General features: G+C 40.7%; 1 protein-coding gene across 1 annotated transcript; it reads right to left on the reverse strand.

The window, feature by feature from the left end:
- Nucleotides 1-12: 12 nt before the first annotated feature.
- Nucleotides 13-966, reverse strand: LOC128642165 (taste receptor type 2 member 41-like). The gene has a single exon (XM_053694846.1). It carries the CDS (start codon nt 964-966, stop codon nt 13-15), a length of 954 nt encoding a protein of 317 aa, XP_053550821.1.
- Between the last annotated feature and the right edge of the window lie 14,034 nt (nt 967-15,000).

Here is a 15,000-nt window from a genome sequence, read left to right on the forward strand (position 1 = left end):
AATATAAAGTGATCATTGTTTAATACATGTCACTCTTCTAACAAAAGCTTGTTTAAGTTCGGAACTTCCCAAAATCAGAATAACAGCCATTTCTGTTGGGTAAAATAGACACAGATAATCTACAAGCATGGATTTCCATGTAGAACTATCATAGGATGAAGATAAAGGTAGGATCTGAACTGCAGATACAATAGTAAAAATAATTATAAGTAGCACAATGGTCTTACAGGCTTTGTAATGAGGTTGGAGCTGAGCATCACTCAGGTTTGATGATTTGAGTTTTGTCCTCCAGACGTATCCTACTAGGGAAGCCACAATTACAGCTAAAGCGATCACACTTATAGTCAGAGGCAGCATGCATCCAATTGTGTTAAAAAATATGTGGTAGCCTACAGATTTACAGTAATCTGCTTGAGTATTTATCTTTTGTTCAAGAGTAAGGTTCCCAGTCATATTCTGCTGAATGTTCAGGCACCAAATGGAAGGGGCACTTAGACATATAGATCCCAGGGCTGTGACCAGCAGGAGCTTGGGTACAAGAGCTGGAAATCTCATCTTCAGATGTGTGAAGAATTTGTGTTTGAAGTTAACAACTGTCACACAGTACAAGATGCAGAGCCAGACAGTGAGCCAACAACTGAAGCCAATAGTAACAATATTAGAAAATCCTAAAACTGACACAAAGAGCCTAGGCAATACTGAGCTATCTGTAAATGAAAAAACAAAAATATAAAATGGCATCAGGCACTGCATAAAAACATTGGTCCCGCATATAGTGAACTTGATTTGGTTGTTGGCACTCATACGTAGGAATCCTTTGTGCTCACCAAAGATCACAAACCCAATGAACGAGTTAAAGATAATTCCAGAAACAGATACTATTGCTGCAATTATTATAAAGGCAACCGTCTCTGCTGAAGTGAACATCTTGTCTGTCTTGCTTATGTGTTTCCCTGTTATACGCATATTGCACTCAGATAGCACAAAACATGTAACCAAAACCTCATGCAAATACAGATCAATATAAATATATATTGTTTGTATAAGGATTAGTTTACAGCTGTATATGAATTTGCATACCTGAAAAGAACACAACATGTTTATAAAAAATATATCCGACAAGCCTGGGTGCAAAGCTCAAGTGGAAAATTACAAAAAATATATATTAACACATAGAGGGGTTAATTACAATCCTTTAAAAAATGTGTCAACTGATTTATCTATAAAAATCCCCTAGACTTATAAGATACTTTTTTCTTAATGAATATGATCGACCCCAGAATGTCTGGCACTCTTTTGCAAGCACACAGCTAGATGACTCCCTTAACAATTTGCACTGGAACAGGGTCAGCACGTGTCATTTGGCACTTAAGAATGCAGGTTGTACCTTGTACATCGGCTGTGTCCTGTGCTCAGACAGTGGTGGTTTTGCCAAGTGAGGCAGTAGGGGTCACCCCAGGCTAGCGATCACAGGGACAGTGTGTCCTTGTGATCATATGGCTCTTATTGCCTAGATCAGGTGTGTCTCCACAACATGACAGACACACTGAGATCAGCATGTCTCTCATGCTGTTGCTGGATACTTGCTTGGGCAGCATCCAGAATAAGTGTAGTAACAGTCTAGTTTGACTCTTACTGTGTATACAATCACTTAAAGGGACAATGAACCCAATTTTTTTCTTTCATGATTCAGATAGAGCATGCAATTTTAAGCAACTTTCTAATTTACTCCTATTATCATTTTTTTCTTTATTCTCTTGCTATCTTTCTTTGAAAAAGAAGGCATCTAAGTTTTTTTTTGTTCAGAACTGTGGACAGCACTTTTTTATTGGTGGATGAATTTATCCACCAATCAGCAAGAACAACCCAGGTTGTTCACCAAAAATGGGCCGGCATCTAAACTTACATTCTTACATTTCAAATAAAGATACCAAGAGAATAAAAAATTTGTGTTCAGTGTCCCTTTAAACAGCCAGGCACAGTAATTGTATTCTTTAAATGCAGCCTAGATAGCAGTATTCTGAAAAGTATGCTGGTATCCGGCTCAGTGGGCAATCACTGGATACCTCAGGAGAGAAGCTGTCCAGTGATGCCCAATTAAGTGCCCTGTGTTCATGCTGTCACTGTGATTATGTCATAAATGACAAGACATTGTTTGTAAACAATGGCTTGTCTTGACCCCTCCTCTTATCCCTCTGTCAGTACCTATGTCACATAAACAGTTAAAAAAAAAAGCTTTTGTTTTTATAAATTGAGTTTAATAATGTGAATTTTTAAAATAATTTTATTTGATTAAAGTTTTTTTATTTTTTTATTATCCCTATGTTTTTAGGCCATTGGTGATAAAAAAATTATACATATAAATTTTATTTACCTCTAGGCAAATACCCCGTGTGTCTAGTTCCTATAAATACATACTTTTGTGTAGCGGTTTTGGATTGGGTAATCGCTATTTAGCGTACAGTCCAAGCATAGCAAATTTTAGCGTTAAACCAATATCTTTTTTTAGTATTTGTCCTGTATTTACTATACATTTCTGGGAAACATAGACATATGGGGTATTCCTAAAATCAGACCAACATAATGAATCTATTTTGATGTATGTTTCCTTAGCTACACTAGTTTGGTAGAAATGGTTATGGTTAATTTTCTCCACATTTTTCGGTATTAATTTCCTATGTGTTGTTATTTTACGTACCCATATTAGATATCACAACAAAGCCAATGGTGTATAATATGCATAAGTGCACTTAACTAGAGAGCAGATGATAAAACCACCACAGAGCAATGGTGCCAAATTGCCTGTTTCATTTAAGCACGGAAACTGGGAAAAAACTGTGTCCTTAAGGTGTTAAAAGCAAAATGGAAGAGTTAGTTACAAGATTTGGCCAAATGGTGATAGGCCCAGGGCCTTGGGGTTGATCACAATCCTTTAGTAAAGTTTATCAGATGATTTATTTAGAAAAGTAATTAGCTCAATTCCTCCCTGGGTCCCTAACCTACAGGCACACAGTACATATATAAACTTTCAATCTTAATAACATTGCTCCTTCCCTATATCTCTGACCTTGTCTCCAGATACTCTCCCATCCCCTTTGCTCTGCTCATGATCTTCTTCTATCCTCCTTTCTTGTTCCCTCCTCACATTCCCATCTACAAGACTTCCCCAGACAGGCCCTTTCCTGTAAAACTCTCTCACTCGCTCCACAAGACTCTGCCCTAGTTTTTAAACTTTTATAGTGCTCCTTTAAGACTCTACTGCTCAGTAGTTCAATAGTGTGTCCATGTTTTTTTTTCTAAACTCTTTAGAATAAAGAAGAAGGTGATATCCTCATATAAATAAGGGCCGTTTGGCATAGCTCTGTAACTTTAATGTCCATATAGGGGATTCTATGAGCCCCCTTCTCAAATAAATGCACATGTATTCACTTCAGGTGATCACTGTTATAGGGATTTTATTTTAAAGAACCGCTTTCTGGGCTTATAAAGAAGGGGTCATGAGGGATTTTTGTTGACCTGTTATAAGAGCCTAGAAATTCCCTCATTATAAAATGTGTATTTCTCTTGTTAAGTGTATCCAGTCCACGGATCATCCATTACTTGTGGGATATTCTCCTTCCCAACAGGAAGTTGCAAGAGGATCACCCACAGCAGAGCTGCTATATAGCTCCTCCCCTCACTGCCATATCCAGTCATTCTCTTGCAACTCTCAACAAAGATGGACGTAGTAAGAGGAGAGTGGTGTATTATAGTTAGTTTTTTAACTTCAATCAAAAGTTTGTTATTTTTAAATGGTACCGGAGTGTACTGTTTCATCTCAGGCAGCATTAGAAGAAGAATCTGCCTGTGATTTCTATGATCTTAGCAGAAGTAACTAAGATCCACTGCCGTTCTCACATATTCTGAGGAGTGAGGTAACTTCAGAGGGGGAATGGAGTGCAGGTTTTCCTGCAATAAGGTATGTGCAGTTAACATATTTCTAGGGATGGAATTTGCTAGAAAAATGCTGCTGACACCGGATTGATGTAAGTTAAGCCTTAAATGCAGTGATAGCGACTGGTATCAGGCTTATTAACAGAGATACATACTCTTATAAAAGTGTAATATAAAACGTTTGCTGGCATGTTAATCGTTTTTATATATGTTTGGTGACAAAACTTATTGGGGCCTAGTTTTTCTCCACATGGCTGGCTTGATTTTTGCCTAGAAACAGTTTCCTGAGGCTTTCCACTGTTGTAATATGAGTGGGAGGGGCCTTTTTTAGCTAAAAATACTGACAGAGACATTCAGCTTCCCTCTGCATGATACAGGACATCTCTGAAGGGCTCAAAAGGCTTCAAAGTCATGTTTGAGGAGGGTAACAAAACTGTGGCAGTTGTTGTGACTGTGTTTAAAACAAAACAAAACAAAACAAAAAAAAAACGTTTTTGTCATTTATTATTCTGTTTTTGTTATTAAGGGGTTAATCATCCATTTGCAAGTGGGTGCAATGCTCTGCTGACTTGTTACATACACTGTAAAAATTTTGTTAGTGTAACTGCCTTTTTTCACTGTTATTTCACATTTTGTCAAAATTTGTTTCTCTTAAAGGCACAGTAACATTTTTTATATTGCTTGTTAACTTGCTTTAAAGTGTTTTCCAAGCTTGCTAGTCTCATTGCTAGTCTGTACAAACATGTCTGACACAGAGGAAACTACTTGTTCATTATGTTTAAAAGCCATGGTGGAGTCCCATAGGAGAATGTGTACTAAATGTATTGATTTCACCTTAAACAGTAAAGATCAGTCTTTATCTATAAAAGAATTGTCACCAGAGGGGTCTGTCGAGGGGGAAGTTATGCTGACTAACTCTCCCCACATGTCGGACCCTTTGCCTCCCGCTCGAGGGAAGCACGCTAATATGGCGCCAAGTACATCAGGGATGCCCATAGCGATTACTTTGCAGGACATGGCTGCAATCATGAATAATACCCTGTCACAGGTATTAGCCAGATTGCCTGAATTGAGAGGCAAGCGCGATAGCTCTGGGGTTAGACGAGATACAGAGCGCGTAGATGCTGTAAGAGCCATGTCTGATACTGCGTCACAATATGCAGAACCTGAGGACGGAGAGCTTCAGTCTGTGGGTGACGTCTCTGAATCGGGGAGACCTGATTCAGAGATTTCTAATTTTAAATTTAAGCTTGAGAACCTCCGTGTGTTACTTGGGGAGGTATTAGCTGCTCTGAATGACTGTGACACAATTGCAGTGCCAGAGAAATTGTGTAGGCTGGATAAATACTATGCAGTGCCGGTGAGTACTGATGTTTTTCCAATACCTAAAAGGCTTACAGAAATTATTAGTAAGGAGTGGGATAGACCCGGTGTGCCCTTTTCCCCACCTCCTATATTTAGAAAAATGTTTCCAATAGATGCCACTACACGGGACTTATGGCAGACAGTCCCTAAGGTGGAGGGAGCAGTTTCTACTTTAGCAAAGCGTACCACTATCCCGGTTGAGGACAGTTGTGCTTTTTCAGATCCAATGGATAAAAAATTAGAGGGTTACCTTAAGAAAATGTTTATTCAACAAGGTTTTTATTTTACAGCCCCTTGCATGCATTGCGCCTGTCACTGCTGCGGCAGCGTTCTGGTTTGAGGCCCTGGAAGAGGCCATCCATACAGCTCCATTGACTGAAATTATTGACAAGCTTAGAACACTTAAGCTAGCTAACTCATTTGTTTCTGATGCCATTGTTCATTTGACTAAACTAACGGCTAAGAATTCCGGATTCGCCATCCAGGCGCGTAGGGCGCTATGGCTTAAATCCTGGTCAGCTGATGTGACTTCAAAGTCTAAATTACTTAACATTTCTTTCAAGGGGCAGACCTTATTCGGGCCTGGTTTGAAAGAAATTATTGCTGACATTACTGGAGGTAAGGGTCATACCCTTCCTCAGGACAGGGCCAAATCAAGGGCCAAACAGTCTAATTTTCGTGCCTTTCGAAATTTCAAGGCAGGTGCAGGATCAGCTCCCTCTACTTCAAAACAAGAGGGAACTTTTCCTCAATTTAAGCAGGCTTGAAAACCTACCCAGTCCTGGAACAAGGGCAAGCAGGCCGAAAGCCTGCTGCTGCCTCCATGACAGCATGAAGGAGCGGCCCCCTATCCGACAACGGATCTAGTAGGGGGCAGACTCTCTCTCTTCGCCCAGGCGTGGGCAAGAGATGTTCAGGATCCCTGGGCGTTGGAGATCATATCTCAGGGATATCTTCTGGACTTCAAAGCTTCTCCCCCACAAGGGAGATTTCACCTTTCAAGATTATCTGCAATCCAGATAAAGAAAGATGCATTCCTAAGCTGCGTGCAAGACCTCCTTGTAATGGGAGTGATCCATCCAGTTCCGCGGACGGATCAAGGACAGGGGTTTTATTCAAATCTGTTTGTGGTTCCCAAAAAAGAGGGAACCTTCAGACCAATTTTGGATCTAAAGATCCTAAACAAATTCCTCAGAGTTCCATCATTCAAGATGGAAACTATTCAAACCATTTTACCCATGATCCAAGAGGGTCAGTACATGACCACAGTGGACTTAAAGGATGCCTACCTTCACATTCCGATCCACAAGAATCATCATCGGTTCCTGAGGTTTGCCTTTCTAGACAGGCATTACCAGTTTGTAGCTCTTCCATTCAGGTTGGCTACAGCCCCAAGAATTTTTACAAAGGTTCTGGGCTCACTTCTGGCGGTTCTAAGACCGCGAGGCATAGCGGTGGCTCCTTACCTAGACGACATCCTGATACAGGCGTCAAGCTTTCAAATTGCCAAGTCTCATACAGAGATAGTTCTGGCATTTCTGAGGTCGCATGGGTGGAAAGTGAATGAAGGAAAGAGTTCTCTATCTCCTCTCACAAGGGTTTCCTTCCTAGGGACTCTGATAGATTCTATAGAAATGAAAATTTACCTGACGGAGTCCAGGTTATCAAAACTTCTAAATGCTTGCCGTGTTCTTCACTCCATTCCGCGCCCCACGGTGGCTCAGTGCATGGAAGTAATCGGCTTAATGGTAGCGGCGATGGACATAGTGCCATTTGTGCGCCTGCATCTCAGACCGCTGCAATTATGCATGCTCAGTCAGTGGAATGGGGATTACACAGATTTGTCCCCTCTACTAAATCTGGATCAGGAAACCAGAGATTCTCTTCTCTGGTGGTTATCTCGGGTCCATCTGTCCAAAGGTATGACCTTTCGCAGGCCAGATTGGACCATTGTAACAACAGACGCCAGCCTTCTAGGTTGGGGTGCAGTCTGGAACTCCTTGAAGGCTCAGGGTTCATGGACTCAGGAGGAGAAACTCCTCCCAATAAATATTCTGGAGTTAAGAGCAATATTCAATGCTCTTCTAGCTTGGCCTCAGTTAGCAACACTGAGGTTCATCAGATTTCATTCGGACAACATCACGACTGTGGCTTACATCATCCATCAAGGGGGGACCAGGAGTTCCCTAGCGATGTCAGAAGTCTCCAAGATAATTTGCTGGGCAGAGACTCACTCTTGCCACCTATCAGCAATCCATATCCCAGGGGTAGAGAACTGGGAGGCGGATTTTCTAAGTCGTCAGACTTTTCATCCGGGGGAGTGGGAACTCCATCCGGAGGTGTTTGCTCAATTGGTTCTCCGTTGGGGCAAACCAGAACTGGATTTAATGACGTCTTGCCAGAACGCCAAGCTTCCTTGTTAAGGATCCAGGTCCAGGGACCCAGAAGCGGCACTGATAGATGCTCTAGCAGCGCCTTGATTCTTCAACCTGGCCTATGTGTTTCCACCATTTCCTCTGCTCCCTCGTCTGATTGCCAAAATCAAACAGGAGAGAGCATCGGTGATATTGATAGCGCCTGCATGGCCACGCAGGACCTAGTATGCAGACCTAGTGGACATGTCATCCATTCCACCATGAACTCTGCCTCTGAGACAAGACCTTCTAATACAAGGTCCTTTCAATCATCCGAATCTACTTTCTCTGAGACTGACTGCATGGAGATTGAACGCTTGATCCTATCAAAGCGTGGCTTCTCCGAGTCAGTAATTGATACCTTAATAAAGGGACGAAAGCCTGTCACCAGCAAAATTTACCACAAGATTTGGCGTAAATATCTTCATTGGTGTGAATCCAAGAATTACTCATGGAGTAGGGTTAGGATTCCTAGGATATTGTCCTTCCTCCAAGAGGGTTTGGACAAAGGACTATCAGCTAGTTCTTTAAAGGGACAGATCTCTGCTCTGTCTATTCTTTTACACAAGCGTCTGGCAGAAGTTCCAGACGTTCAGGCATTTTGTCAGGCTTTAGTTAGAATTAAGCCTGTGTTTAAACCTGTTGCTCCCCCATGGAGCTTAAACTTGGTTCTTAAAGTTCTTCAAGGGGTTCCGTTTGAACCCCTTCATTCTATTGATATCAAACTTCTATCATGGAAAGTTCTTTTTCTGATGGCTATTTCCTCGGCTCGAAGAGTCTCTGAGTTATCTGCCTTACATTGTGATTCTCCTCATCTGATATTTCATTCAGATAAAGTAGTTCTGCGTACAAAACCTGGGTTTTTACCTAAGGTGGTTTCAATCAAGAGATTGTTGTTCCATCATTATGCCCTAATCCTTCTTCAAAGAAGGAACGTCTTTTGCATAATCTAGACGTAGTCCGTGCATTGAAGTTTTACTTGCAGGCTACTAAAGATTTTCACCAAACATCTCACCTGTTTGTTATTTACTCTGGACAGAGGAGAGGTCAAAAGGCCTCGGCAACCTCTCTTTCTTTTTGGCTTCGGAGTATAATCCGTTTAGCATATGAGACTGCTGGACAGCAGCCCCCTGAAAGAATTACAGCTCATTCTACTAGAGCTGTGGCTTCCACCTGGGCCTTTAAAAATGAGGCCTCTGTTGAACAGATTTGCAAGGCTGCGACTTGGTCTTCGCTTCATAACTTTTCAAAATGTTACAAATTTGATACTTTTGCTTCTTCGGAGGCTGTTTTTGGGAGAAAGGTTCTACAGGCAGTGGTTCCTTCCGTTTAAGTTCCTGCCTTGTCCCTCCCATCATCCGTGTACTTAAGCTTTGGTATTGGTATCCCACAAGTAATGGATGATCCGTGGACTGGATACACTTAACAAGAGAAAACATAATTTATGCTTACCTGATAAATTTATTTCTCTTGTAGTGTATCCAGTCCATGGCCCGCCCTGTCCTTTTAAGGCAGGTCTAAATTTTAATTAAACTTCAGTCACCACTGCACCCTATGGTTTCTCCTTTCTCGGCTTGTTTCGGTCGAATGACTGGATATGGCAGTTAGGGGAGGAGCTATATAGCAGCTCTGCTGTGGATGATCCTCTTGCAACTTCCTGTTGGGAAGGAGAATATCCCACAAGTAATGGATGATCCGTGGACTGGATACACTACAAGAGAAATAAATTTATCAGGTAAGCATAAATTATGTTTTAACTAGATAGAATAGTTATTAAATAGTTATCAACTATTTAATAACTTCCTAGTTAAATTAAATAAAAAAGTACCTGTAAAATAAAACCTAACCTAAGTTACACTAACACCTAACACTACACTATAATTAAATTAATTCCCTAAATTAACCCCTTAACGACCAAGGACGTGCAGGGTACGTCCTCAAAAAAAAGTCAGTTAACGACCAAGGACGTACCCTGTATGTCCTCAGTCTGGAAAGAAGCTGGAAGCGATCCTGATCACTTCCAGCTGCTTTCCGGTTATTGCAGGATGCCTCGATATCGAGGCATCCTGCAATAACATTTTTTAGCCATCCGGTGCAGAGAGAGCCACTCTGTGGCCCTCTCTGCACCGGAGATTGGTGGCTCTTTTCGTTGGTGGGTGGGAGCTGGTATGGGAGGCGGGTGGCGGCCATCGATGGCCCTGCTGATCTGGAGGGGGGCGGGATCGTGGGCGGGGATGGCCGGGGGGCGCGCACGGGCATGTTCACATGTACGGGGGGGGCACGCACGGGCATGTTCACATGTACGGGGGGCCGCGGGGAGGGCGCGTCCATGGGGAGGGAGCGGGTGGGAACCGCTACACTAGAGAAAAAAAGTGTAGAAAAATGAAAAAAAAAGTGTAGAAAAAAAAAACAAATAATTAAAAAAAAAAAACATCAGGTGGTGGGTGTTGGTCTGTGGGGGGAAGCTACACTACAGAAAAACCGGCAAAAAAATAACAGACAGCTGCCAGTACCCAAGATGGCCCGCAATAAGACAGAGGGGGAGGGTTAGAGAGCGTTTTTTGGGGGATCAGGGAGGTTGGGGGCTAAGGGGGAATCCTACACAGTAGCATATGTAAATATGCTAAAAAAAAAATGTTTTTTTTAAAAAAAAAACTTTTATTTTAGTACTGGCAGACTTTCTGCCAGTACTTAAGATGGCGGGGACAATTGTGGCGTGGGGGAGGGAAGGGAGCTGTTTGGGAGGGATCAGGGGGTGGGATGTGTCAGGTGGGAGGCTTATCTCTACACTAAAGCTAAAATTAACCCTGCAAGCTCCCTACAAACTCCCTAATTAACCCCTTCACTGCTAGCCATAATACACGTGTGAGGCGCAGCAGCATTTAGCGGCCTTCTAATTACCAGAAAGCAACCCCAAAGTCATATATGTCTGCTATTTCTGAACAAAGGGGATCCCAGAGAAGCATTTACAACCATTTGTGCCATAATTGCACAAGCTGTTTGTAAATAATTTCAGTGAGAACCTAAAAATTGTGAAAAATTTAACGTTTTTTTTTTTTTAATTTGATCGCATTTGGCGGTAAAATGGTGGCATGAAATATACCAAAATGGGCCTAGATCAATACTTTGGGTTGTCTACTACACTACACTAAAGCTAAAATTAACCATACACGCTCCCTACAAGCTCCCTAATTAACCCCTGCACTGCTGGACATAATACATGTGTGGTGGGCAGTGGCATTTAGCGGCCTTCTAATTACCAAAAAGCAACGCCAAAGCCATATATGTCTGCTATTTATGAGCAAAGGGGATCCCAGAGAAGAATTTACAACCATTTATGCCAAAATTTGTGAAAAAGTGAACGATTTTTTGTATTTGATCGCATTTGGCAGTGAAATGGGGGCATGAAATATACCAAAATTGGCCTAGATCAATACTTTGGGATGTCTACTAAAAAAAATATATACATGTCAAGGGATATTCAGGTATTCCTGAAAGATATTAGTGTTCTAATGTAACTAGTGCTAATTTTGAAAAAAAAAAATGGTTTGGAAATAACAAAGTTCTACTTGTATTTATGGCCCTATAACTTGCAAAAAAAGCAAAGAACATGTAAACATTGGGTATTTCTAAACTCAGGACAAAATTTAGAAACTATTTAGCATGGGTGTTTTTTGGTGGTTGTAAATCTGTAACATATTTTGGGGGTCTAAGTTAGAAAAAGTGTGTTTTTTCCATTTTTTCCTCATATTTTATAAAAAAAATTATAGTAAATTATAAGATATGATGAAAATAATGGTATCTTTAGAAAGTAAAGTACAAAAAAAACCCCCACTAAATTACAGAAAATAATAAACAAATTACAAGATTTTTAAACTAATTACACCTAATCTAATCCCCATAAAAAAATAAAATAAATTACAAATAGACCTTAAAAGGGCCTTTTGCGGAGCATTGCCCCAAAGTAATCAGCTCTTTTACCTGTAAAAAAATTACAAATCTCCCCCAACATTTAAACCCACCACCCACAAAACCAACCCTACTCTAAAACCCACCCAATACCCCCTTAAAAAACTAACTAACTAACTAACCCCTAACCCCTAACCCAACCAGCCAATAGGATTGAGCTTGCATTCTATAAGCTGTTCCAATCAGCCAATAGAATGCCAGCTCCATCCTATTGGCCGATTGCATCAGCCTATAGGATTGAACTTAAATCCTATTGGCTGATTGCATTAGCCAATAGGATTTTTTCTACCTTAATTTCGATTGGCTGATAGAATTCTATCTGCCAATCGGAATCTAAGGGACGCCATCTTGGATGACTTCACTTAAAGGTATCTTCATTCAGCAAGAAGACGTCGGCCGAAGAGGATGCTCCGTGTCGGATGTCTTGAAGAAGGAGCCACTCCGCGCCGGATGGATGAAGATAGAAGATGCCATCTGGATGAAGACTTCTGCCCATCTGGAGGATCACTTCTGCCGGATTCGTTGAGGACTTCGGCCTGGTTGGGTGAAGACTTCTCCTGGTAAGGTGATCTTCAAGGTTTTTCTTAAGGGGTATTGGGTGGGTTATAGAGTAGGGTTGGTTGTGTGGGTGGTGGGTTTTAATGATGGGGAGATTTGTAATTTTTTTTACAGGTAAAAGAGCTGATTACTTTGGGGCAATGCCGCACAAAAGGCCCTTTTAAGGGCTATTTGTAATTTAGTGTAGGGTAGGGCTTTTTTATTTTGGGGGGGGCGTGTTTATTTTGTTAGGGGGATTAGATTAGGTGTAATTAGTTTAAAAATCTTGTAATTAATTTAATTATAGTGTAGTGTTAGGTGTTAGTGTAACTTAGGTTAGGTTTTATTTTACAGGTACTTTTGTATTTATTTTAGCTAGGTAGCTATTAAATAGTTAATAACTATTTAATAACTATTCTACCTAGTTAAAATAAATACAAACTTGCCTGTAAAATAAAATAAATCCTAAGTTAGCTACAATGCAACTATAGGAATATTTATTTAGATTTATTTAAATTATATTTAAGTTAGGGGGCGTTAGGGTTAGACTTAGGTTTAGGGGTTAATACATTTAATATAGTGACGGCGGTGTAGGGGGATGGCAGATTAGGGGTTAATAAGTATAATGTAAGTGGCGGCAGTGTAGGGGTTAGCAGATTAGGGGTTAATAAGTATAATGTAGGTGGCGGCGGTGTAGGGGGTGGCAGATTAAGGGTTAATAATTATAATGTAGGTGGCGGCGGTGTAGGGGTGGCAGATTATTGGTTAATAAGTTTAATGTAGGTGGCGGCAGTGTAGGGTGGGCAGATTAGGGGTTAGTAACTTTATGTAGGTGGCGGCGGTGGCGGGGCGGCAGATTAGGGGTTAATAAGTATAATGTAGGTGGCGGCAGTGTAGGAGGTGGCAAATTAAGGGTTTTTAGACTCGGGGTACATGTTAGGGTGTTAAGTATAAACATTACCATAGGAATCATGGGGATATTGGGCAGCAGCGAACATGAGCTTTCGCTGCTTTCAGACTCCCATTGATTCCTATGGTATCCGCCGCTTCCAGGGTGGCGGATTGAAAACCAGGTACACTGGGCCAGAATAGTGGCGAGCGTACCTGGTAGATATTTGTTAACTAGCAAAAGTAGTCAGATAGTGCCAAATTTGCATTTGGAACATCTGTAATGATATAAGCATCGATCTGTGTCAGACTTTGCCCGGCGGATCGTATGTTACGTCACAAAATTCTACTTTTGCTGGTCTGTAGGGTTTGATAACTAAGGGGAATCAGGCTCGCCACAAATATGCTGCAGAATTCAAGCATATTTGCGGTTGACGGCTTGATAAGTAGATGCCAAACTGGTAAGCCGATTCCCAATACCATATAAAGATGGTATAGGCATTCTGCACTTTTGAGACTTATTCTTACAGGACACTTCAGGATTTCCACGAGGACTTCTAGGACACTCAAGGAATCTCTTTTGGGCACACCCAGACACAGCAAGTTTTTTGGATTACCCAGACACAGCAAGTTCTATTCTTTATTTTTACTGTGTATATCTTCACAAACATTTGGCATTTTTATACCCTATTTGCATATTTTTGTTTTTTGTTAACGTTTTATATATGGCTCCACTTTTTTAAAGAGCTAACTCTTCACTTTGTACTTATGTATAATATGTTTACACTTTTTTGACACTTTTTTGTAAGTTTTTGTATTTTTTTTACCTTTTTTTCACTGCTAGTCCTTATAAGGTGCACACATCGATACGCACTTTGAGAACATATTCCACTAGGAATACACCATACCGCTTATTAATTCTATTAACACACTTATAGATTATGTTATCACCTTATTGTATTAAGAATTGCTATACTTGTTTTAGCAGGATCACTGTTCTTAGCAGAACAGCCGTTTTTAGTCACATTGCTGTTTTTAGGACTGATATTTTACATTGTTTACACATGGATCCATGTTTTTAATGTATATTGTATTTTTATGCTGTATGTTTCTTACCCACATTAAATATACTAAATTTTAGCCACCTTAGACTTTTGTATAGGCGCTCTGTACACCCCCCACACTTTCCATACTCTGGAAACCATTTGCATAGCGCTCAAGGTGCTTTTCCCTAGCGCTTAGTCTCCCAGTTGTATTATAGCGTATTTTAGTGTTAGTATAGGGTTTTTTATTTTGGGGTGGGTCATTTTTTTAGTGGTGCTTTAGTTTTAAAATAGGCATAACTCTGTTTTTTATTTTTGGTAATTTAGTTTTTTTATTTTCTGTAATGGTAGCTTTTTAAAAAACAAACAAGTAATGTTAGTTGTTTTTTTAAAGCAATGTTAGTTTTTTTGAAGGTAATTTTTTTTAGATAATGTAGGGGTTGTTAGGTTAGGTGTGTTAGGGGGTTAACTGGTTAGGGGATTTAGAGGTTAGTGGTTACTTTGCAATGGGGGTTGTGGTGGCTTAGTGGTTAATAGTGTAGAAGGGTATTTTGTGATAGGGTTGTGCCCGTTTAGGGGTTAATAGTGTAGAGGTGTAGTTTGTGATGGGGTTGTTGTGTTTTATGGGGTTAATAGTGTAGAGGGTTATTTTGCTATAGTGGTTGTGGTGGCTTAGGGGTTAATAGTCTAGAGGGGTATTTTGCTATAGGGGTTGTGGTGGTTTAGGGGTTAATAGTGTAGAGGGGTATTTTGCTATAGGGCTTGTGGTGGCTTAGGAGTTAATAGTGTAGAGGGGTACTTTGTGATAGTCTATGTGGTGGTTTAGGGGTTAATAGTGTAGAGGGGTATTT

Source organism: Bombina bombina, chromosome 11 (genome assembly GCF_027579735.1).
Source record: "Bombina bombina isolate aBomBom1 chromosome 11, aBomBom1.pri, whole genome shotgun sequence".
NCBI classification, from domain to species: Eukaryota; Metazoa; Chordata; class Amphibia; order Anura; family Bombinatoridae; genus Bombina; species Bombina bombina.

Bases quoted from the DNA above. Each gene is read 5' to 3' on its own strand.
- LOC128642165 (XM_053694846.1), bottom strand. From the start codon at position 966: ATGCGTATAACAGGGAAACACATAAGCAAGACAGACAAGATGTTCACT.